The sequence below is a fragment of the Equus asinus genome, chromosome 22, assembly GCF_041296235.1.
Source record: "Equus asinus isolate D_3611 breed Donkey chromosome 22, EquAss-T2T_v2, whole genome shotgun sequence".
Taxonomy (NCBI): Eukaryota; Metazoa; Chordata; class Mammalia; order Perissodactyla; family Equidae; genus Equus; species Equus asinus.
Window position 1 is genome coordinate 40,749,736 of NC_091811.1, and position 24,017 is coordinate 40,773,752.

Sequence of the window (24,017 nt, forward strand, 5' to 3'; positions counted from 1 at the left end):
TTTGTACTGCTGCACCCTCATGCCCAGCCTAGCGTGCAGGCCTTCAGTAATACTTGTTGAGTGAATCCCTGCTCCGTCACCACATTTCCCCTACTTTGTTTCTGCTGTTCTTTGTTTCAAACTTAAAATGTGCACCATATAGAAAGCAAGGTCCCTGAAAAGGGTTACCTCTTGGTATTGTGAAATCAGCCGCCAGATAGATTGGGCACTACTTATTGACCAATAATAAGTGTTCCCCACCCCCTAGTGGAGAGGAGCTACTTTTAATTTCTCCAAACCCTGAAGAACATTTGGCCGAGGACGGGAAAGGAAGGGGACATTCTATGGGGACTTCCTGTGCAGAGGAAGGGATTCACACTGACACCTTTGTTCCCACTTCATTGCCAATCCCTTACAGGTTGTGAATGGTGAAGCTACTGAGCCTTCAAGATCCATTATGTGATTTTAATTTAATTTTGAAGACTCTTATTCTAGATCAGTGGCTCTCAACTGGAGACACTCCCCCTCTCCCCTCCAGAGGTATGGTCTGGAGACTATTGCTTGACACAACTTGTGGAAGCTGCTATTGGCATCTAGCGGGTAGAGACTACGGTGGCTGCTCAACATCCTGCAGTGCACAGACCAGCTCCCCCTGCCCCCCAAGAATCATCCGACCTGAAATGTCAATAGTTTAAGAAACTGATCTGGATCCTAAAGAGCTCATAATTAAATCTAGTTTGTTTGTTTCTCATATGGAGTGCTAATAATATCATAGCTGTAATTAATTTTGGTGATTTTTTTTTAAAAAGAGAGACAATATCGAATGCCTTTATTAGTGATGATTGTGTAGTAATGTGTCTGGAACAATATCAGGTTTATGTTTGTGTTTATTAATTACCAATAAGTAAATAATTTTGAAGAATTATAGTTTTTAAAAGGATAAAAGAGCTAAGTTCTGCTTGGAGATTAGATAAGCTTGCCTTTAAATCTAAATTGGAGCCTGTAGATTTTGAAATGGATTCCTCCGGTAGTTGGGGCTTGTTTTGCCTGGCCTCAGAAAATGCCCTAAGGCCTTGGAAAACAATGGTTTATTCACTCCATACCAATCCTACCAGTCAAACAACAAATAAATTACTGAGCAGCTTCCAACATAAGTCTTTCTTCTTGTTCACCATTTTTAATATTGGCCTATTTCCTGCCATGCTAGACATAACTCAAAATAACTTCCTTAAGCAATTAAAGTTTATAGTTCTTTTTCTCTTAGGAGCTTTGACCCACAACATTCTCCACAGTTAATTATTTTGATACAGCCACATATTGTCACTTCTCAATGACTAATCTAAATGTTTAAAACCGTTTCATGAACTTGGAAATGCACATTATTGTTTGAATAATTTAAATAAATGTAAAATACTCATACCTATTTCATTTGCTTCTAAAGTAAAGCATTCTACGTGTAATGTTCCATTCTTAAAGTTGTTGTTGGAGGTGGCTCAGTGGTTAAGTTTGTGCGCTCCGCTTCCGTGGTTTGGGGTTTGCCAGTTCAGATGCCAGGCACGGACCTACACACCACTTGTCAAGCCAAGCTGTGGCAGGTGTCCCACATATAAAATAGAGGAAGATGGGTACAGATGTTAGCTCAGGGCCAATCTGCCTTAGCAAAAACAGAAGGATTGGTGGCAGATGTTAGCTCAAGGCTAATCTTCCCCAAAAACAAAAAAAAGTATTTGTTGTTGTTAGTGCTGTCAAGTCAATTGCAACTCCTAGCGACCCTGTGCACAGCAGAACAGAACCCTGCCCGGTCTTTTTGTGCCATCCTCACCTTCTGGCGCTGTATCAGACAATGCTCCACTGCTATTCATAGGGCCAGTTTTTTCAGAAGTGAGTGGCCAGGTCCTTCTTCCTAGTCTGTCTTAGTCTGGAAGCTTCATTGAAACCTATCCACCATGAGTGACCTTGCTGGTATTTGAAATCCAGGAGGCATAGCTTTCAGCATCACAGCAACACGCAGTATGACAATGACAGGTGGATGGTGTGGTTCCCTGACCTGGAGACAAACACAGGCCAGGATGGTGAGAATGCCTAATTTTAACCACTAGACCACCAGGACTGGCTGTTCTTAAAGTATAATATGGTATAGACTTAAAGTGCATTTATATATAGCCAGCTTTTGTTTTTCAGAGTAAGTAAAAATAAGAGTAATTGAAATCTAGTAGTAATCTCCAAATTAAACTGGTAATTAGTTTCTCTTTTCACTCTCAATGATTATTTTGCGTACTTGGAAATTTCTGAATAATTTAATTCTTTTGTTCTATTTACTGTCTGTAAAATGGCTGGAATAGAGCCCATTTTATTTGTAGTCAACTAGATATCTCAAACTTACCGTGTCCAAAACTGGACTACAGGTCTTCTCTCCAAAGATTGCTCTACCTGTGTCAGCTGATGACAGTTCCTTCCTTCCAGTTGTTCAGGCCAAAGGTCTCAGAGTCATCCTTGACTCCTCCTCGTTTCTCTCATACCTCACATTTAATCTATCAGGAAATCTACTTTTAAAATATACCTGGAATCCAACTGTTTCTTACTGTCTCCTCCCAAGCACCACTCTGTCTTGCCTGAATTTCTGTGGTAACCTCTTAACTCTTCATCCCGCTTCTTACCCTGCTCCCCTACGTTCTCAACACAGCAGCCAGAGTGATGTTGTTGGAATTTGTCATATCATCTCACTTCTCTGCTCAGAACTCTGCAGTGACTTCTCATTTCACTCAAAGTCACAATCCTGACAGTACTCCTCAAGGCTCTACATTATCAGGCCCTCCCTCTGACCTCAGTGCCTGCTCTTCCAGTCACAGTGGCCTCCAGACCTTAGCAGCCTCTAGATTTCACCCTACGTGATGGAATGTTCTTCCCCAAATGACTCCCTCAACTTCTTCAAGTCTCCCTACACTCTAGATCCCCTCTCGCGGTTGTTTTAGCCTCTCCTCCCCCATTTTTCTCTTCGCTCTTAGCGCCTTCTGACATGTAGTTTGCGTAGTATGTTTTTTGTTTCTTGTCTTTCCTTTTGTTTATTGATATGATCGAGTGCTTAGATCTCAATAGGCTTTCAATAAATATTTGTTGAATTAATGAAAAAGTAAAACTTTTTTAAAAAACCCTGTATAGATGTGTAAGAATTTCTCTAGGATGTGTATTTTGGAAATGTCAAGTTTTTAATGGTTGTATTAATTTGTACTCCCTCTCAAAATGTATGCGAGTTCACATTGCTTCTTATCCTCACTGACACTTGGTATTGTCAGATTTAAATTTTTGAGTTAATTGATGGGGCTGAAGTGATATCATATTGTGTATTTCCCTGATTATTGGTGAGGTTGAGCACTGTGCTTCCTGTTTATATCCTTTGGGCTGCCGGGGGGAGAAGAGTTTTAGACATAATCAACTGGAGGCACTGATGGCACAGCTAGGAGAGGTCTGGAGAGCATTTAGAAATGTTGACCTCCAGAGTGCAAAAGAAAGACCAGAAATGGGAGTGGGGGCAGGGAGGCATCATTTTCACTCGTCAGTTAAGTCTTTTGAGCAGAGCATGCATCATTTTCCTTTAAGACAGTGTTTCTGACACTTTAGCCATTCATATACCCTCTTGAGATTTTTGTCATATCCATGTAGCATTTGTGCTCTTTTATTAAAAATGTGTATATTTACTGATTTACTATACCTTTGGATTGTCTCCCTTGCTGAAATAGATGCCTCCTCTGTGCTTCTAGAATAACTGTGTACCCAGTGCCCACCTTTAACGTTATTAAGCTGTCTCCCTACTAGAATATGAGCTCCTTGGTGACACAATTAACTAGTGCCTGCATGAATTCCACAAATTTGCCAGGCCCTGTACAGGTAGTTAATGTGAATACAGTTGTGATCAAAACAAACATGTTCCTAACCCTCATGGAACTCCAGCCTTGTGGAGGAGGAAACTTTGCATATATAATGTATTTAAAATTTTATTGCTGATCTATTTATTACTAATTAATAATCATATAATAATTTATTATAAGCACTTTGTAGAAAAAGCACACGGTACTATGAAACAATTTAAGAGAGAGGCATAATTAAGATGAAAAAGTGGGTCGAGTCATCTCTGAGAAAGTGACCAGCTGATATGTATCATTTTATTTGAGTCTTTCAAGTATCTAACAGTGTGTGGCACATAATAAATAAGAAATGTTCAGGGTCGGGCCACATGGTGCAGCTGTTAAGTTTGCACTTTCTGCTTCGGCGGCCTGGGGTTCGCCAGTTCAGATCCCATGTGTGGACATGGCACCGCTTGTCAAGCCATGCTGTGGCAGGTGTGCCACATATAAAGCAGAGGAAGAGATGGGCACGGATGTTAGCTCAGGGCCAGTCTTCCTTAGCAAAAAGAGGAGGATTGGCAGCAGTTAGCTCAGGGCTAATCTTCCTCAAAAAAAAAAAAAAGAGAAATGTTCACCGAAGAAACTCTAGATGGATGTGTTATTTTATAACAAATTTTGCACACAGAATTATAAAGAACATATTCACTTCCTTCTTTAAAGATTTTGGTTAAGAATGTTGAAATTATTCCTTATATTAAAACTTTTGTGGTCGGATGTTGTCCTGGTTTACTGTTTTGGTACATGTTTGTTCTACACAGGAAATTTTTCCTTAAAATTAACAAATATAACATTTATATAATCACCTACCTTCCCAATGGATACAATTATATTAACCATCCCCCCTGAGCATATCTTGGAAAATAATATCGTTTTCATGAAAAGAAGCATGTCGTGTTTTTATTGGGATTTTCTTCTGTTTGTGTTGAAAGCGAGTGGGGTGAATTAATTGTTACACCTGTAGCTAATTGTGATATATATTTTTTCTTCTCTGTAAGGATTGATAACTGGCACAGAAATGATGAAATCTAGGCCGGTGAGCATCAGGCAACTGTTAGCTGAGTTTATAAAAGAGATGAGATTCCTGAAAACCAGGGTAACCAGCTAGGGGAAAATGGGGCATGTAATTAGAAGGAGACATGATTCCCCACCCTTCTTCCAGAAGTAAGAAGAGTGGTCTAAAAAAAGAAAAAAGGATATAATTCTATTTGATTAGTTAGAACCAGTTATAGAAAAATACATATGTGTTATAATCTTTTACCTAGAATGTCGATCTAAGAGAAAAGTTATATTGGTCTTCAAAATTGAAGTAATTCCCGTCCTGATTAAGCTCTTATGGCATATTATGTTTTCCTGTTTGTAGAGTTTCTGTTAGGGGAAATTTTATAGATTTTAATATTTCAGGAAATGATCTGTTCCTATTCTGTTAACTGAGTGAAGGACTTATTAGTAAGCAGATGATTTGTGGTATATTGATATAAGCCAACTCTTAATGTAGCAGACAATAATAATAGAATTTTTGTATCCCCCTTTTGCTAGATTTATGAGAGAGAGTGCTGATAATGGAAGGAGCCAGAGTCTGGGTGCCAGTCATAAAATCAGATTAGCCTTGTTCCACCAGGCCAATCACTTAACCTCTCTAAGCCTTTATGGACTGTAAGAGGCAAGAGGCAAATAATGGCACCTACCTCAGAAGACTGTAAAGTAAAAAATTTTATCTAAGATCAAATGAAATAAGGTGCTTTTGTAAAGTGGGGAATGCTATAATAATGCAACGTTATATTACTGTTGTTTGTTATTGTTTTGTTGGCTTTACTGTTTAACTTACTAGCTCTTGGTTCTAGTATGTCTCTTATTCACTCTATTATTAGAAACTTGTTTTGTAGCGAGCAATGTATCCCTAAGAATTAGTTTCAAATTTAGCACTTTCTTTTCTCTATTCAGATAAATAACTGCTCTATTATCTCTAATAGAGTTTGGAATGCCATAGCCATATGTAGATCCCTAGGTGTTTAATAATGGCATATTTAAAATGACCTAAAAGTAAAAGAAGCACTTGAATCTTGGAGGTAGGATTTCCACAGGACACAGAGAAAATATCCAACGTAGATAAGGGTCCCTTGGTTAAGTTTCAGTACAAATTTGACAGACCCCTAAGACACCAGAATTTTTTTTTAAGGAACAAATAACAGTGAAATCTGAATTCTATTAATTCTTTTTCTACAGTGCCTCCAAAGCCATTACATCTGCAGAATTCTCCTTCGTCCAATATACACCAAACCCCCAGGCATAAAGCTTTATCTAGTGCAAAACCAAGGATGGAGGAAGTTAAACCTGCCTCTGCTTCTTGTGTCTCAAAAGAAAAACCCAGTAAGGTATCAGATCTCATCAGTCGCTTTGAAGGAGGCAGGTAAGAGCTAATTTACAATGGGAGAAGGCAGAGGGGAGAAGAAAGCCGGTTTTCGAAAAAGAGATGATGGAGTCATCAATTTTCTAAATCAAAAATAGAATATCTTATTCCATTAGGTTTGGTAAGCCTTTAGAAAGAGTGAATTTTTAAAATATTTAATCTTGCACTAATGTGAATTGTCGGTTACTATATATTACCTCTGTACAGCACACTATGCCATCAGCGTTTTCATCCCATTGTGTGCTATATACAACTGTAGATAACCTCTGTCTCGTTCCTCTGTATCTCTGTATATCACGCTGTGTGTTACTCCATGTGGGTCAGTCTCTTGGTCACTGGATATCTGGGTTGGAAAGGCAGGAGGCTGTCTCTTTCTTTTTGTTTCTCCCTTTGTATGTTTGTAAATGTGACTCCTGTGAGTCTGTCCCATCTCCGTGGCCTTCTTTTCTTTCCGACCCACTTTATTCACATGAGTCTTCTATATCCATTCAGTTTCTCTTTCCCTCTCCCCATCCCCTTGTACTGTACTAAGTTTTGAGAAAAGATGTTGCCAACAGCAAAATTCATGCTACATTTCAGTTTTGTGTTCATTAGATATAATTTTATATCTTTCGTCCTAATGTTTCAAAAAAGGTAGGTGAAATATTGTATATTTCTCACTTAAAGATAAACACAAACTCACGTAAGTCACTTTTCTGCTTATATGACCCTCAATAGTTTTTTCTTAGAATTCCTGCCACTGAGTTAAATAGAATTTTAAAAAATTTTTGTCAGGAGCATTTTATTTTTATATGTCACCAAAAGTCTCATGAATATAATGAAACAGAACATATATAACTTCACTTTCATCCTTGAATTCAAATATTTCTATTTATTTCAGTGTAATATTTGGGAATGGTTTCCCATTAGGTGACTTTATTATTTCTTTGCAGGATTTATTGTTATTTATGCAATGGATCATAGCTTGGAAATACTTTCAAAATTTTCTGGAAATTGTGACCCAGTACAAAACTGCAGTGTCCCTTGTTTAAAATGAGACTATATTTAGTAACAGGTTCTGGAGAAAAGTAGTTCAGAAGCCTGTCTTCATTTTTCATTCCCAATCTATTGTGGGAACTTGAGTCATAAATATTTAAACTTCAACATCTCCCCCTCCGAAGTAGGATTTTTAAAACCTTTGCTATCTTATAGTAAGCTTTACTAAAATGATTTAATTCCACTTAAAAATTTGTTTGTCAAGGCAAGTTGATTCAGTAGCACAGAGAGCGACCTGTCGTGTTTGCAGGCTCCCAGGACCATGTTCAATGACTGCATAATGTAAGCAGGCACTGGAACCCTGGCTCCTGTCCATAGTGCATGCTAGAGCCGGGATCCCCAGCTTTGGAGGTAGCTTTGGGAAGCCCTGAATGGGTCAGTATTCCAAAGGTTAAGTCCTGTGAACGTCACAATTTTGGTAACCCACTCTTTGCATTCCTCTCCATACATGAAATGTACACAATTTTTCCACTTATTAATATGGTTTCTTTTACTTTTTCAGACTTCGCAGATTCAAAGTCATTTTTTGATATAAAGCTTGAAGGTGGGCGCTAAGAGATGTGCTATAATTTATGACATTTTAAGTAAACTTGTTCCTAAGCGCAGATAGGATGTCATGTGGGCATTTTGGCAGATCTGGTAAAGGGGTATTACTTGTGGCAGAGTCCACTGCCAATACAAAAAATAATCATATGTTCTTAGTGAGGTATTACCAGTAGGAACTGGCTCTTAAAGTGTCTAAAGGGGTTAGTGTTGCGTTGGGTCTATGGGACTTTAGTGGGAAGTTTGCATTTCCTTTTGAGGGAGGTCCGCATGCTGCAGTGTAGCTCCTGGGCTCCGCCCCAGTTCTTACCGCTCTAAGTATCACTTTGTGGACTAGAGGGAGGTTCGGCGGACTCTGAGTTACCACGGTAAATTGACAAAAAGAAAAATGTCTGTTGTAGTGGGGTAATAGAAGATGGTACGGCACTGTTAAGACCTTACCCCATAGTTTGCCTCTTTGCAATAATCTAAGTAATTGTTTTATTGAGATGAGTGATTCGGAGGATGTATTTGGAGCAAGTGAATTTTATGTATTTTTTTTACTGTGTTTACTTTTTTTCCCCCTTTTTTGAGAGTAAGAGAAACTAGTCTTTTTAACCTATAAAAGACTTCAGGATTTTGGAAAGAAATGAATAACATCTTCCCTCAAAACTGAACATTGGTTTTTCCCAAGGATACCGCAAGGGCAACTGTTTTTCCCCGTGGTTTGGCATCCACAAAGCAGCAGGAATCTGCTACGTATTGGTTCACCACTGCTTTCACTAAGTTTCCCTCCCCAGCCATCCCCGCCCCACCCCCACACGCATATCCTCTGGATATCACTTATTACAGGAAATTCCTGCCTCTCGTCCAAAACAGTCCTTTCCAAAAATCCTAAGCGAGCCCAAAGTTTGGTTCAGAGGATCTGCTGAGGATTTTTCCACTGGCTTGCTGGACACTGATGTGGAAAAGGAGGACAGTTTGAATCAAATCTCCAAGGACTGCTTGAGAAATTATCTACACCTAAGGGACACTCTCCTAAAAGGCAAATGTCAGTGGTAGAGTGTATCACATTTATTTATGCTGACAACATTCAACTTTTATACATATATGACATTTTCCCCTCCCCAATTTTCCCTTCCCTTCCTGTGGTGCTGAACTTTACCATGTCTTTCTTCCTCCCTTATTACTTTCTTGCTGTCGGTTGTTGTTCCCTGTTCCATTCTCCAGTCCAGGTCAGCAGTGTCTGGGAGGAGTGGAGTGAAGGGAGGGGGTAACGCACATCTCAGCATTGTCCATGGACCTTGCTGCTGCCCTCTCCCCACCTCCTTCAAACTCGTGACCTCTACCTGCATTCAGGAAGAGGCCAGCCCTGAACTTGCGTCCCACGTTTTGTATACAGCCTACTCACCTGCTCCTCACTCCATCCTTCATGTTCCAGTGTGTTATAACATGGGGTTAAGACCATGGCATTTAGAGTCAGACTTCACAGTTTTATTTTTGTCAGGCATGTGACATTGGCCAAATTATGTAAGTTTCTAAGCCTGGATTTCTCTATTTATGGCGTCCCTCTTATGGAATTATTATGAAGATGAAACAAGATAATTGATTTAAAGGGCTTAGTGTAGTTTCTTGCGCTTAATAAATGTTAGCTGCTATTATTGAATTACTGTCATGATCATCATCACAATCACAGTTATTCATTGTTCATTGAGTATTTATTGAGCACTTTCCATGTGTCAAGTGCTGTGCTAAGAGCGGGGGATAAAGCAGAGAACAAGACAGGCAAGTGCTACACCCTTAGAGAGTATTATTCTGTATTTACTTTTTCTCCTCATTAGGTTGCAGGAATCTCTCCAAAACTGCAGCCCAGAGTTTTATTTTCTCATCCCTGGAATCCTAGATTAAAATGCTATGTGAATACTGCCATAGGAACATTGTTATATATTAGCAGTTAGGTTCCACTGTACTATTAGAATTATATATATTGTCAAGTAATAATAAGGGCTTTAAAGAAAAATAAAGTAAAATGTGTAGTTAGTGGTGGAGTATGCTGTAATAGATAGAATAACCCAGGAAAGCCTCTTTGAGGTGACATCTGAGCAGAAACCTGAATGAAAGGAAGGAGTGAGCCACACCAGTGTCTTGGGGAAGATAGTCCTGGGCACAGAGGATAGCAGCTGCAAAGACCCTTACTTGCACATATTTGCTTATTGGGAATCAGGAACAGCAAGGAGACTAGTACGGCAAGAGCTCAGCAAGTGAGGAGAGGGTAGAATTTAATGAGGTGGGGCTGGAGTGTCTAGGATCTTGTAGGCCATGGTCAGGATGCTAGATTTACCTTTAGGTGTGTGGGGAAGCCCTCACAGAGTCTGGTCTCTGTGGCTGCCTCAGAGAGACTGGATTGGAGGGGATCAGAAGTGGAAGCAGAGAGGGGCTGGTCCTGTGGCCAAGTGGTTAAGTTCACACGCTCTACTTCAGCTGCCCAGGGTTCACATGTTCGGATCCTGGGTGTGGACCTACACACTGCTTCTCAAGCCATGCCGTGGCGGCATCCCACATAGAAGAACTAGATTGACCTACAACTAGGATACACAACTATGTACTGGGGCTTTGGGGAATTTAAAAAAAAAAAAAAAAAAAAAGGAAGATTGGCAATAGATGTTAGCCCAGGGCCAGTTTTCCTCAAACACACACAAAGTGGAGGCAGATGAGTTAGGAGGCTATGGTGGCATGTGTAATAAAGTTTTTGAGAATCTGTGTTCTGCTTTCCAAACAAAAATAGCCTTTGGTTTCTAACCTGTTCATAAAGTGAGGTCTGACTATACTTGTTTTTAAAATGTTAAGAAAGTAAAAATCTTGGGAAAATATGGTTTTATTAAATATAAATATTTCTCACATCTAAGTCTTTACTAACTAGCCATATTGATAAACAGCCCAAGGAAATGTTCCAGATCCTACAGGTCAAGCACAAGCTTGATATCTTTATTTAAATGTTTATTTAAGTGTGGATAGCACCCCAAGAGACTGAGAGCTACACTGGAATATTCTCATCCATGCTTCTAAAACCATCAGAGGGAAAAAAAGTCTTCACTAAATATCCCTTTGCAGCTGGAATAAACTTGTTTTTATTCTAGAGCTTTCCGTGCCAACATTTTCATGCTTCCTTTGTATTTTTCTTTTAGCTCATTATCAAATTATAGTGATTTGAAGAAAGATGCTGCTGTGAACCTAAATGCTCCTAAAATCCCAGGAAGGCATGGATTGACAACCACACCTCAGCAAAAACTCCTCTCCCAGAACCCACCGCAGAAGCAGGGAAATGATACAGATCAGACTCAGGGTGTACAGACTTGTGTGGCTAACGGTATAATAGAGGCACAAAACCAGATGGAATGTGAGGAGGAGAAAGCGGCCACTCTCGGCCCAGATACTCCTATTCAAACTTCTGAACCCTTGCCCGATACGGACTTAGTGAATGGAGAAAGAGATGAAACTACCACAGGCCCTGCATCACCCACGACAGATGTCTGTGATGGAAATGCTTCTGACAGTAGCTACAGGACTCCAGGTGTAGGCCCAGTGCTCTCCCTGGATGAAGGAAGGGCAGACACAGAAGCTAAGGTACAAGAGAGAGAAAATGGAGAAAGCCCTCTGGACCTGGACCAGCTGGACCAGCACCATGAGATGAAGGTAGAGTGTGAGACTGGCTCATAAGTAGGATTTTATTTTACTACTGTTTTAACACTCTGTTTCATAGCACCTGTGAGATGAGTGAGTCAGATCACCCACGCCCCCAGTTAAACAGTTTTCAAGTTCTAGCTGCCAATGGGTGTCGCCCCTACTCTCTGAGGAGCTGTTTCACTTTTTGTTCTGTGTAGTTTCTGTTGATCTTTCTATTGTGATTTCAAGAGTCTGAACAGTGTGAAGACTTTGGTATAAGAAAACCACAGACATATTGTTTTTACTTAAATGAGAAGAAAATGTTCTTTGTTCTAGATGTTAGGGCAGCATCTCTAATATTTATGGGCTAATAAGCAAGAGGAAATTGTATAATCTTTGCTTTTCAGACATTTCTAATCTAGTAAAAGACACAGACCTGGAAGATTAACTTGCAGTAGTAAATGTTTCTTGTAAAGATGGGAATATGGAAGTATTCACAAATTATTCAATGGATTAGATCTATAACTCTTTCCAGGCTTCTAGGTTTTGAAAATTTTTCTAATAAATACACAATTTTATAGTGAATGACTTAATCTTGGAGTTAGAAGCCTCTTTAAAGATCATCTTAGTTCAGCAATTCATTTATAGAAGGAAGAGTCCCAGAAAACTTAAGTGATTTTCCAGGGTCACGATTATAGCCCTGACCCCCAGGCCAGTTTTGTGTCTCGTATGCCAGAAGTCACAAATGTAAATGCCTAAATGCAGGAAATGCCAATGACTGCAGCAGCCATGAGTAATATAGCAGAGAGAGGTGAGGCTGGGGCAATCTGGAAGTTCATCTCCTTTCTAAAGAGGACAGCAGTTCAATGAACCACCTGAATGGCGTTTCTGCCCATGTGCAAAATTCTAAGCTAACAGAGAGCTTATTTGCTGGTTAATTATGTTCATAATTTACCTGTGCTAAACTTTTATATAATTCCAGTAACAAGACCATTGCATTTGTTTTCTTTATTCATTCCATATAGTGCTTTGGAAAGATTAATAAATATGGCTTTTACAGGGTACTTGGGATTTCTTGGATCAAAGGTGTAATATAAGCATCATCATAGAGTTCCCTGAAATAGAAAATTGTTTACATCTCGGAAGATAAGAAAAAAGTTTCCATTGCTTAGTCTCTCTTGTCGATTATAAATAGCAATCTTTGCAGGAGAGTTGACAATTGAAAACTTGACAATTGTAGGAAAATTTGTAAATGACAAATCCAAGTCCTAAATCTCTCTAGGATTTTTTATGGTACTGTGTCTTCACTGGCATTACCATAGGCAGAAATTCAAAAGGACTGATACTATAATATTAGAGTAAAAAGTGATTGATATATTTAGAAGTTCAAAGTGAAATCTACCTTATGGTACAATTTTTTCACTGACTCTCAAAAAAATCCCAAATAGACAAAGAGCCAGTGAATTATTTTCTTCTACTTAGTGAATTAATTTTAAATGCTGACTCTCAAGCAAGTGAAGTTTAAATAAGGAAGTGGGTGGGAGAAAGTGAGTCATACTTGGTAACATTATCTGAAACGTTAAAGAAACAGGACATTGCACAGTGAATCTCTTTACATCTCAATATCATGGTAGATTGTAGTGTCTCTGTGCTTGAACCATGGTGAACAGGAGAGAAGATTAGAACCAAGGAACTCAAGACTCATACGTCTGTCCTTTTACAGCTGGGATGATGCCACCAGCAAGTATTTATAAAACAGTAAGAGCTATTCTTATTAAGGGAAATATTTTAATTGGCGATGGTGCCTGTAGTTGCTGAATTTTGCTTTTGTTTTTCCTGTCATATTATGTATACATTTTCATAGATGAGTCTTAATTGGTTTGGGAGAAACTTAATGGGGCTTTCCTATTAAACTAGTGAAACAGAATAGTACAGCTGGCCTTTCTCTTAACTGGACATCTAAGCAGTGGATGGCACATGCTCTATATGGGAAGAAAAAGGACAGTTTCTCTGCAGAGCTTTTGATCCAAACACCACATGTGTGTCCCATCTGAAAAGGAGAATTAGGATTTAATTTCCACATGGTGACAATGTCTTTCTCCTTCACTGCTCTGATGTGTTTCATTGCCTTTCCTTCTTCCAAAATGCAAAACGTAAATATAAGCAGTGTTAAGATAATAAATTTTATGATACGTGTTTTTTACCACAATTAAAAATAAAGAAGAAATCTTAAAAAGTAAAAAAAAAAGAAAGTAGTATATAGTGGACCAAACAATTGGAACCAGGACATCTTGGTGATACTTCTAATTTGTCCACTCAGTAGCAGTATGACCTTGAACAAATCAATTAAATTTGTTAATTAAAAGGATTCTAAAATTCTTTAAACAATATAAATTGAGTCTGATCTTAAAGCCCTTTTCTGTAATAATAATATAATTCTGTGATGTTATATGTAGGAATATTCCTTTGTTAGTGTACCCCTATAGGTTGTCAGCTGCTTCTTAAACTGTCTAAGGTATTGAACTTTCTAAGACATGATGGAATATTTGAGTTTCACTATGCAGACAACTGAAAAAACTTCTATCTTTACATAACTCAGTATAGAAATTTACATCAGAGTAGTCGTAAGTAAGGTTCGTTTAAACCAGAATTACATTTAATGGACATTTCCTAAATGCCCACCAGGAGGGGGAGAATGAGGGGTGGGGGCTGGAAGGGAGGCTTAGAGTAGAACCATAAAGATAGTTCAGCAAAGTAGATACGTATTAAAATGCATCTTGAACGATCATTATTAATAATGAGAACTGACTTGAAAATAGTCTCGGCTTGTATAACTGTTTCACTGATTATCTGGTGTATTTTGATCAGGAATTGCTTTCAGTGGTGAATATAGGATACTGTTTTTACCACATAAAAGATAAAGAATACCTACTTCATTGAAACGACTGACTCGACCATACGTTAGCGAAGCAACACTTTTCCAGTGTTTAAACATTTTGCATCACCAGTGATCTAGAATATAGCCAGACACCTCACAGTAAGCAGATATTTCTTAAAAACCTCAAAACCAAAAGAAAATTTTAGCACTTTGTGATATCTTTAGCTCTCACCCACAGGGTGTTAATGGTATCTTTAAATTAAGGTTAATCATGTATTACAGCAGATTAAAAGACTGAAATCCACTAAAGTAAAGGGTAGATGTTGTTATAAGAAAACATATTAAAAGCCATTCGTTACAGGGAAGGTGGAGGCAAAGGAATATCGTAGTGTGTATGTGTGTGTCCTCACAGACATGCATACTTGAGGGCCTCGGGGGTAACAGTATTATAATTCCTGTTTGGCATGATGAATTTGGGTTATCATAAGTAGCTTAAACTATTTTAGGAGATTCAGGTAAATGGGTCAGTACGTTTTAGAGTGAATTTCATGAAGAGAGGTTATCTTCTCAGATTGGTGGGCTTCAGTGGGTCAGCTTTAGTAGAAATGCACTGATGTGGAATGCTGCATTCATTTATGATGCGGTAGAAGTGAAAAGTTCTCTTTACAGTTTTCATGAGCCTTCTGATATTCAGGATATATTTTAACAGGTTGTATTGGTAGATTTTTCTGAGATCTCATTCAAAGAGTTTCCTTGCTCCATGTTTCATACAGCAAGCCAAACATAAATGTGTAGATGTGCGCTTTTAAAGACTGTAGTTTATATAAATAACAGATCTCTGTTTTTGCAACATAAGCTCAAAGGAGCAGGGTATTAAACTCTAATAATAGCAGTTTTATCAAGAAGATAACAAACAGATTTTTAAGAAGTTAATCTTTCATTTCCCCAAAAATGAAAGAAATTATATAATAAAGTAAGGACTAGATGAAGAAAGTATCCACAAGGTAGAGATTTATGACACATTATTCTTTTTTAAAAAAACTTAAATATTTCCTTCGTGGTTATTTCTGGTTTTTTAATTACCATTTTACTTATTATATTTTTATATAAGCCTTGAGGGTTTATAACTTTTAAACATACTCAAACATTAAGAAGATAATCATCTCCCAGGGAAACGAATGACAGAGAATCCCATTCAGACGTAAATGGCAAGTAGAAAACCAGTGCTGTAATTCAAGTTAACTTACTTTTCCTCCAATTTCCTCTCACTAAGTTTAATTGGAATTCTTAGAAGTGTTGATTAATTTTACAGAGTGTAATGTGAGGCAGCAATTTCTGGGAGCTAACACATGATGCTTACTTGGTTATCCATTTCTGATGATGGGCTACAAGTTCTTTTTTGGTAAATCTTTACATTTCCTTTGGTTTATTTCTTGAAAAATAAGGGGGATAATTGTTGAGGTCTTGTTAGATATGAAGACAAATAGTAAGTGACTCTGTAGCTATTTTTTCTCTTGCCAAATCAGCTTTAATTCCAAAAAAGGGAAAGAACAAGCAAAGAAATTATCCAGGCTTCACTAATCGGTCTTTCATTGTTGCTAGTATTATTACAATGAAAGCTCCAGCTAAAGTTGTAGAAGTTTTAGAACAATGTGTAGGATAATGGAAAAGTTACCCCGCTAACCATGTGGATAGTTCATAAAAGTCTTGAAGGTAGCTTTTCTTTATTCTCTTAGAACTGAATGGTGAATTCAGAATCTTCTTTATTTTGTGGCCACTCTGTTCAGTATGTTGGAAAGGTTTAAGAAAGAGAAATGAGAAAAAAATGAACTTCAGGGAACCTGTACCTGAAAAAACCACCTATTGTTCAGTTTACCAATTCAGGATGCCAGACTCACTCTCCTAGGTGCTAGAAACAAATGAACAAGCTAAGCCCTGCCAACAAACCCTGAGTCTACTGAGAGGAGAGGGAGAGAGATGGAAATACATGACGCTAACACGGTGCAGTAAGTGTTTTGGAAACACAGGAGAGGAACGAACTGTGCCTAGAGGAGGGGCTGGTTGAGGGGCAGGCTGCTGAGAAGCTGTTGAATTGGGCTTGAAGAAAGAACAGAAGGTTGCTGGGTGGTCCACCATGAACAGGAACCGGGTGAGGTAGGGAAGAGAATGCATCTATGCAGAGGGAACGTGTGATGAGAAATGAGCAGAGGCAAAAGGGTAGATGCCATATTGGGAGGTATTTCTGGCCTCGTTAGAGTCCAGAAGGGCTAAAGAAATGAGTATGGGGCTAGAAGGATAGGCTTAAAAAGAAAATGTAAGCTAAGGACAAATTGCAATGGATTTCTATACCTACCTTGTACTTTTTTCCCCCGACAGTAATGGAGACTTTTTAGAAAGATTTTTAAAAGTCTGAATAAAAATTAATAATCCTCATTGAAAAATCAAGAAAATGCAGCAAAGCACAGAGAATACAAAAATCACCCATAGTTCTACCACCCAAAGAGAACTGCTTTGATGTTTAACATTCCAGCTTGTTTTTCTGACTGAGCTGATTTCTTAAAAACATATTCAATAGCATAATGTAGGGTCTTTGTGCATCCTGTTTTGCTGGATTAACAGAGGTATTTCCCATGTTATTTCAAACTTTCCGTAAGCCTAATACTATCTGGCCTCAGAGGCACTTAATTAAAGCATGGAAGTGACATGATTATCCATCTGTGGGTTTTCGAAAAATGAGTCAGATCAAAGGAAAAACAGATGGAGCAGGGTGCATGGTTAGTAAGCAGCTGCAGAAGTCCAGGTGTGAGAGGATGGGGTCCCGGCCGTGGCCGAGGGTTAGGATGAGGAAGAGAGATTTCTGAGGACCCCATGACTGGACGTAGGGAATGAATCACGTTCAACTCCTAGCTTGGATGAAGTGGCAGATGATGTGCCACTTCCTGAACTACAAGAGAATAGAAGGAGCAACATATATGGGGGACAGAAAAATTAATTAGGTTTAGACATAGTGAATTTGAGGAACTTCTAGGTCATCCAGGTAAAGATGCCTAAAACAAAAATGAATATTCTGGAGACGGTATGGTGTATTGGTTAAGGGTGAAGGCTTTAGAATTAAAAGAGATTAGTTCAAATCCCAGCTCTATCGCTTACCAGCTAGATGACCTTGGACATAGCACTATAATGTAACTCTCCAGGCCTCGGTTTCCTAACATGTTAATGAAATAATAGAGATGCCAGACAGGAAAGAAAGTAATTGTGTTTGGAATGGGGAGGGGGAGTAGAGTTGCTAATTAGGTTAGTTTGGTACCTCTGAGTTTATGGCACCTGCCAAGACATCCATTTGGAGATATTAATTAAGCAAGTGGAAATATGGATTTGGAGCTGAGGAAAGAGGATAAAAACGTAAGAGGATGTACATAAGGGTGTGATTAATATTGCCAAAGTAGAATGTGTAGGAGCAGGAAGACGGCCAAGGACTGAGCCCTGGAGAGCACAAACATAGTCAAAAGGGGAACATAGTGAGTTATCTGAGACGAAAAAGAAGAAGAGAGAGCAGTGTCGTGAGAAGTACTGGGCTTGAGAGGGTGGAGGGGCACGGAAATATTGGTGAGCATATGAGGATGGTCATCACGTAGAACATGGAACTGGGAGTTAACCTGGAGACCAAGGCCTTTACTGAGACATTATAGGTAACTAGCTCAGTGAACCTGGACGATCAAATTCAAACTGAGTGAATTTATATTGCACATATATTATGTGCAAGGCACTGCAGTGACTACAAAGAGGAAATTAGCAGTTGAGGAGGATTAAGATAAATAAATGACCATTACTTAAGATATCATGAGGTAAAGCGGAAAGGAGAACTCAAAGATAAGGTGTGGTTCAGAGCATGGCTGAGAGGGTGAATTCCCTGTTGTTAGCACAAATGGAGAAGTCAGGCAGAGGGTCTGGGACTCAGTGAGTGAGGTGCTGAGGGACCATGGCGTAGAAGTGACTTGTGGACTTCACGCTGGATATGTTGATTTGGGAAGTGCTCCAGAGAGGCCAGTGGAATATCCTCAAAGGGTGGGGCTTGGAGCTTGAAGACAGTAGAAAAGCTTAGCTCTGTGGTAACTTGTGACCTAAATTCTGAGGGCCCAGGTCAAAGATACTGGGACCAGCTTGAGGACAGTAGAGAAGGTTAGCTCTCTCATGGTAACTTGTGACCAAGATTCAGAGGGCCCAGGTCAAAGACAGTGCGACCAGCAGTCTCTCTGGCGTTGCTGAGTGGCCTGGAACTCAAGAAAGAGAAAAGCAAAGTTGGAGTAGGGGTGAGCCAGGATCAGCAAGTCAGCAGGGCCAAGGGAACAAAGGGATAAGGAGTCAGGGATGGGGTTTAACAGAATGTTGCTGTGAACCAGGAGATTTGCGAAGGTCAGGCGCTTGGAGGTTGTGATGTGCATAAAGATCCAGTTTAGTGTGGGTGTGAGAAATAGAAAGGTCAGACCTTGTTGTCGTATGTGGCTTAAAAAACCAAAAGCAGACAAAAAAGAGCAATACACCATAACCCAGCGGTCAGGAAGACAGGCTCAAGAGCTAGACTCTCCAGGTTTGAATCCCAGCTCAGCCACTTACCAGCTGTGTGACCTTGAGCAGGTCCCTTAAATTTCTCTGTATCTTGGTTTCCTCATCTGTAAAATGGAGATATCCCATAATGCTACTTAATAACATTATTACCAGGCATAGATCATTTAATAGTTGTAAAGAAATTAGAACAATGCCTTAAGACATAATGTGAGCTGTGTTTGTTCATTAAACATAAAATAAAATCTGATTTCCTCATTTGTAAGTCAAGATGAATAGACTCATGACCTGAGATGTCCCTCAATAGGTCCAGAATTCACCGTATCTTGCCTGGTGAATATCCCAGCCCCTCTCTGTCTGTTTTAAACTGAGATGCTCCCTTGTGGGACGCTCAGAGATCAGTTTGCATGATCCTTTTTTACTTTTCCTTTTTAACTTAGTTTCCTGTATTTTCTTTTTTTGTTTCTCTTGCCTGAAGGCTGTAGGTTATTACAAAGTAAGACACTCTCATGAATATGTACAAGGTTTTAACTTGAGGGAATCATCATCAGGAATATTTATAAGTGACCTAATTACTCTGATGCTCAGCTTTGACTTGGGATTGGTTAATTCAGTTATTGGTTGTGAGTATATATTAAATTCTGATCTTTAATTTCTGCAAAACCCAAAGGACAGTTTAGTCTAATGTAGACTAAATTGGGTACAAAAAGAGCAAAGTTCTTCTTTCTTTGCTATCACTTACTTCCTGTCTGATCTTGTGCAAGAAACCAAATTGTCCTTCTCAGTGAAGGCTCTCTTTCTTGCTCCTCCCCACCCTGTCTGGAAAGGATGTAATTTAAACCTTCAGATTGAAGCTTTTCCTCGCCTATTCTCCTCTTTTGAATTGAATAAATAGTGTAGAGGACATAACATTGGAAAAATGTTGGTGCTGGGTCACAAGTAGGCTTGGACTTTGCTCCCAAAGCTTCCTGAGGGATCATGCTAAAGTCACAGACTGTGCCTGGGAGAGGAATAACATCTGCGTGTTCTTGTAACAGGAACCTGCTGATAAATTTCTTGCTGATTATAAACCTTCCCTAAGGCCATGTGAGCTTCCTTATGGCATTATTACACGATCTTAATTGAACACGAGATCTGTGTTTTATTCTTTTACCTTCACATTTTCTTGTTCCCCAAATCCAGGGAGTTCTCTTAGTTCAAAGGCTTAGCAGAGCAAGAACTTTGTTGTCACAAACTTGGATTTGAATCCTGGCTCAGTCACTGATGACTGTCTGACTGTGTGCTGTATGCGTTTGGGCAGGTTTCCCAGCCTCCCTAAAACATAGCGTCCTCATCTATAAAACGAGGGAACAATGCTGCCTGCTTCACAGGAGTATTAGGATTACAATAGATAATTCACGTGAAGCGCGTAGGATGGTGCCTACCACACAGTAAGTACTCAGTCAGTAGTGGGGAGTATGACTGTCTCTCACGGGCGGTAGCTCCCCTCGATTTCCCTGCTCCTTAGTATAGTGAGAAAGAATACTGGAATGAAGGTGTCTAACAAAGGGAGAGATTTGAAGATGCTTTTTGAGATGATAGGCTTGTTATGTGATATTTAAATATCATTGTGATCTAATTTTAAATTATCACCTGGAGCCATAGTGAAGACTTTGATGTCTGGAAATACATTAAACAATGACATATCAAAATTTTGATGCATCTCATAAATTGTGGTACAAAATCAAGTGTTTATTCTCTAAATTGACTCCTCTTAATCTGAGAGAATGGACTTCGGGGAACGCAGACACGTGTGTAACTCTATACGGCCACGTCTTCCTGCTCTGTGGAGAATATACTTAACTGATAGCAGATTTGGGTAGAGATTTGCCAGAACCAAGAATCATTCACTCTGGTCCTATAAAAACCTGATAATTTATATACATATTGTTTTATATACAGCCTCTAATAAATATCTGGAAAAGGCTGTAAATACTTTTAGTAGTTTTGATTCGGTGTTTTTAAAAAAAGAAAATTCTTCTTGCTTAAAATCAAATCACAAGAACATGTATTGAAGAGTTGTAAAGCATAATTGAGGAGTTATAAAACATAATATCAGTGTCTGATGCATTTTAAAATTATTGAGGATTTTGCCCTTAAGGCATCTTCCAGGAAACTGTTCATTAGCATTTACAAAATTCTTTCCAAAATGTCTGCTCCCTTCCTTGGTGGTTTTGAGGCATGTGGCAGGGCGTATGGCACTAAGATTCTGAAGAATGAATCGCTGGCCCCACACGGGCGTTTTCTGCCTATCCGGTTAATGAACTCTGTGAGCTGCCATGGGGCCTCTTTGTCCCGGCTCCTGCCATGTGGAAGAGTCATGCCAAAAGGTCTGAAAAGCACTGCAGGAGCTGGTGACATCTGCAAATAAGAAGGCAGGACTGACACTGCAGCACATTCATGAGCCAGTGGGTACCAGCTGGACCTAACCCTAGTGAGAGTGGAGCAGATCTCTACTCAAGGGTTGCCGGAGGTGGGAAGGACGCCGTAGTAGCCTAGGAGTGCGTTAAGCAGAAAGAGAAAGGCAACTGTATAATCTATTATTGTAAGAGGAGTGTGTCTTACTTTTCAAATCAGGTAGTTTCAATATCCTCTATACTTTGAGGCAATACTCAGGGAATCTGCTTACAGTATATGAGTAGAGTATCATATATTTGCAAGTGGAAAAAAAAATCTCTATTTTATAGAGGGATATAAAAAATGAGTTGCTTTTTTAATAGCACATTTATAGTTATTTTGAAAAGTCAAGCCATGTATTAGGTTTCAAAAGAAGCAAATAGGATTATTTATTAAATCAATATTGTGTAACCATTATTATTTTCCAAAGAATCACAAGAATAAATGACTTCTTAGTAAAGTGTTAAGTATAATGTAGGGATTATATAGTTTTGAAGTGGCAAATAGTAAGAAACAGTATTATATAACTATACCTATTTAATTTTCCTTTCCTTTTTTTCTGTGTGAGGAAGATTGGCCCTGAGCTAACATGTGTTGCTAGTCTTCCTCTATTTTATGTGGGATGCTGCCACAGTGTGGCTTGACGAGTGATGCTAGGTCTGCACCTGGGATCCAAACTTGCAAACCTCAGGCTGCCAAAGCAGAGTGCACGAACTTAACCACTACACTACTGGGCCAGCCCCCTGTTTAACTTTCTATTTAAAAAAATATCAGGCTACAGCCCCAGTGTACTAGCAAGTTAAAAACTACTTTGTCCATTATTTAAGCATAAGTCTAATGGAGTAACAGAGCCCCATGCATCCCTAAATGTACTCAGAGATGAGTTTCAGTAACTAAACTAATTTTTTAAACTTGGAAGCCATCATTAATTACATGAAATATGACTGATTTTTTTATACCTGATAATTATTACTAAAATGCTGAAAAGTCAGCCTCAAATAGAATTTATGTTGGAAACTTAATCTATAAATTAAAATGCATAGTAGGTACCACATTCTACTTTTAAGTGGATATTGGTATTTTGCTAGTCTGTTCACTTGTAGGCACTTATTACAGTCTTTCTTTTTGTTGTTTCAAAGAAGGGTTAGAGGGAAAACCAATTATTTACTAAATAGTTCCTTAAAATCACGTACTGTTCCATGTGATCAGAATCTGATCCAGTTACCTTCAACTCTGTGATCTTGGGCAAGTCTCCTAGCCTCTTCGAGCCTCAGGATTTTGTTTAGTTGGGTGTGTGTGTGCTGCCTGTAAGATAGGAATAATAATGGCACCTATTTTATAGAGTCATTGTAAGGATTAGTCAATTTATGTAAAATACATATATTAGCGCCTGGCACGTATAAGTGATCAGTGAATAGATTAGCTGTTCTTTTTATGGTGACAATATTATTGTTGTGATTAACCTGAAACAAGGCTCCGTGAGTCCCTGATTTCCTCACCTCCACCACAAAATCACTAGCAGCTTTTCCCAAATCTATGTGTAACCGAGTGGTTAAACTGTATGTCAGCAAGCTTACTTTTGCTTATCTTTGTGTTCGCTTTGGCAAGGTCGGAGACCTAACGTTACATGACCATCTGTGTGGAAGGAGTATAGCTTTTGCTAATAACTGCTGGCATTCCCTTGGATTTTGCAAAATATGACCAGGATACCCACAATTTGCCACATTCAGCTAAAGTATGATTTGAAGTCAGCAAAAGATTGTTTCTTATAAGCTTCCTATTTAAGACCCTGTAGGATGTGGAAGACCTCAGGGATGACTTCATTGCCTAGCAGTAATAGACAGCATGACTTGTTGGTTAGCGAATTCTCTGACTCATAAAAGATTCATTATTTTACCATGGCACAAATTCCGCTGGGTTGTTTTCTTTAAAGATATTTGTAAAAACTAGAGTCTGAACATACAAAGGAGTGTGAGTGAGTCAAAAAGATATATCACCACTATTAAATTAGAATAAAACTCAGGGCTTGAAAAGAACAAACTACTAATACTAGTAACAACATGGATGTATGTCAGATGCATTTTGATAAGGGAAAGAAGCAAGACTCAAAAGGCACGTATTGTGTGATTCCATTTACACGACATTCTAGAAAAGGACAGATCAGCAGTTACCAGGAGCTGGTGGTAGGAGAGGAGTGGAGTTGACTACAAAGGGACCTAAGAAAAGTCTGGCTAGAAATGTTCTGTATCTTGACTGTGGTGGTGGTGACATGATTGTAAGCATTTGTCAAAACTCCTACAACTATATACCAGAAAAATGGATTTTACTATTTGTAAATTCTATCTCAATCTGGCTTAAAAAAAAAAAAAAAAAAGCACAACAGGGGCCAGCCCCAAGGCCGAGTGGTTATGTTCCTGTGCTTTGCTTCGGCAGCCTAGGGTTTCGCTGGTTTGGATCCTGGGTGTGGACCTAGCATCATTCATCAAGGCATGCTGAGGCGGCGTCCCACATGCCACAACCAGAAGGAGCCATAACTAAAATATACAACTGTGTACTGGGGGGCTTTGGAGAGAAGATGGAAAAATAAAAACAATGAAAAATCCTTAAAAAAAAAAAACACAACAAACACAAA

The 24,017-nt window shown here is 39.0% G+C and overlaps 1 protein-coding gene and 1 long non-coding RNA gene across 15 annotated transcripts in view; one reads left to right on the forward strand and one right to left on the reverse strand.

Annotated features, from left to right (window-relative positions):
• FGD4 (FYVE, RhoGEF and PH domain containing 4) overlaps positions 1–24,017 on the forward strand; it is a 192,541-nt gene that overhangs the window by 131,642 nt on the left and 36,882 nt on the right. For 6 of the 14 annotated variants that reach the window (XM_014865995.3, XM_070494673.1, XM_070494674.1 and 3 more), the window contains exons 3-4: positions 6,105–6,288; positions 11,031–11,538. In XM_014865995.3, coding sequence (XP_014721481.3) covers positions 6,105–6,288; positions 11,031–11,538 — 692 coding nt within the window. Of the gene's footprint in view, positions 1–6,104; positions 6,289–7,830; positions 7,868–11,030; positions 11,539–13,068; positions 13,267–24,017 lie in introns of those variants that run through there. The other 8 variants (XM_070494675.1, XM_070494679.1, XM_070494677.1 and 5 more) reach the window with 3 other exon arrangements.
• Positions 1–24,017, reverse strand: part of LOC106846944 (uncharacterized) — a 92,551-nt gene that overhangs the window by 5,533 nt on the left and 63,001 nt on the right. The gene's annotated exons all lie outside the window — the stretch shown is intronic.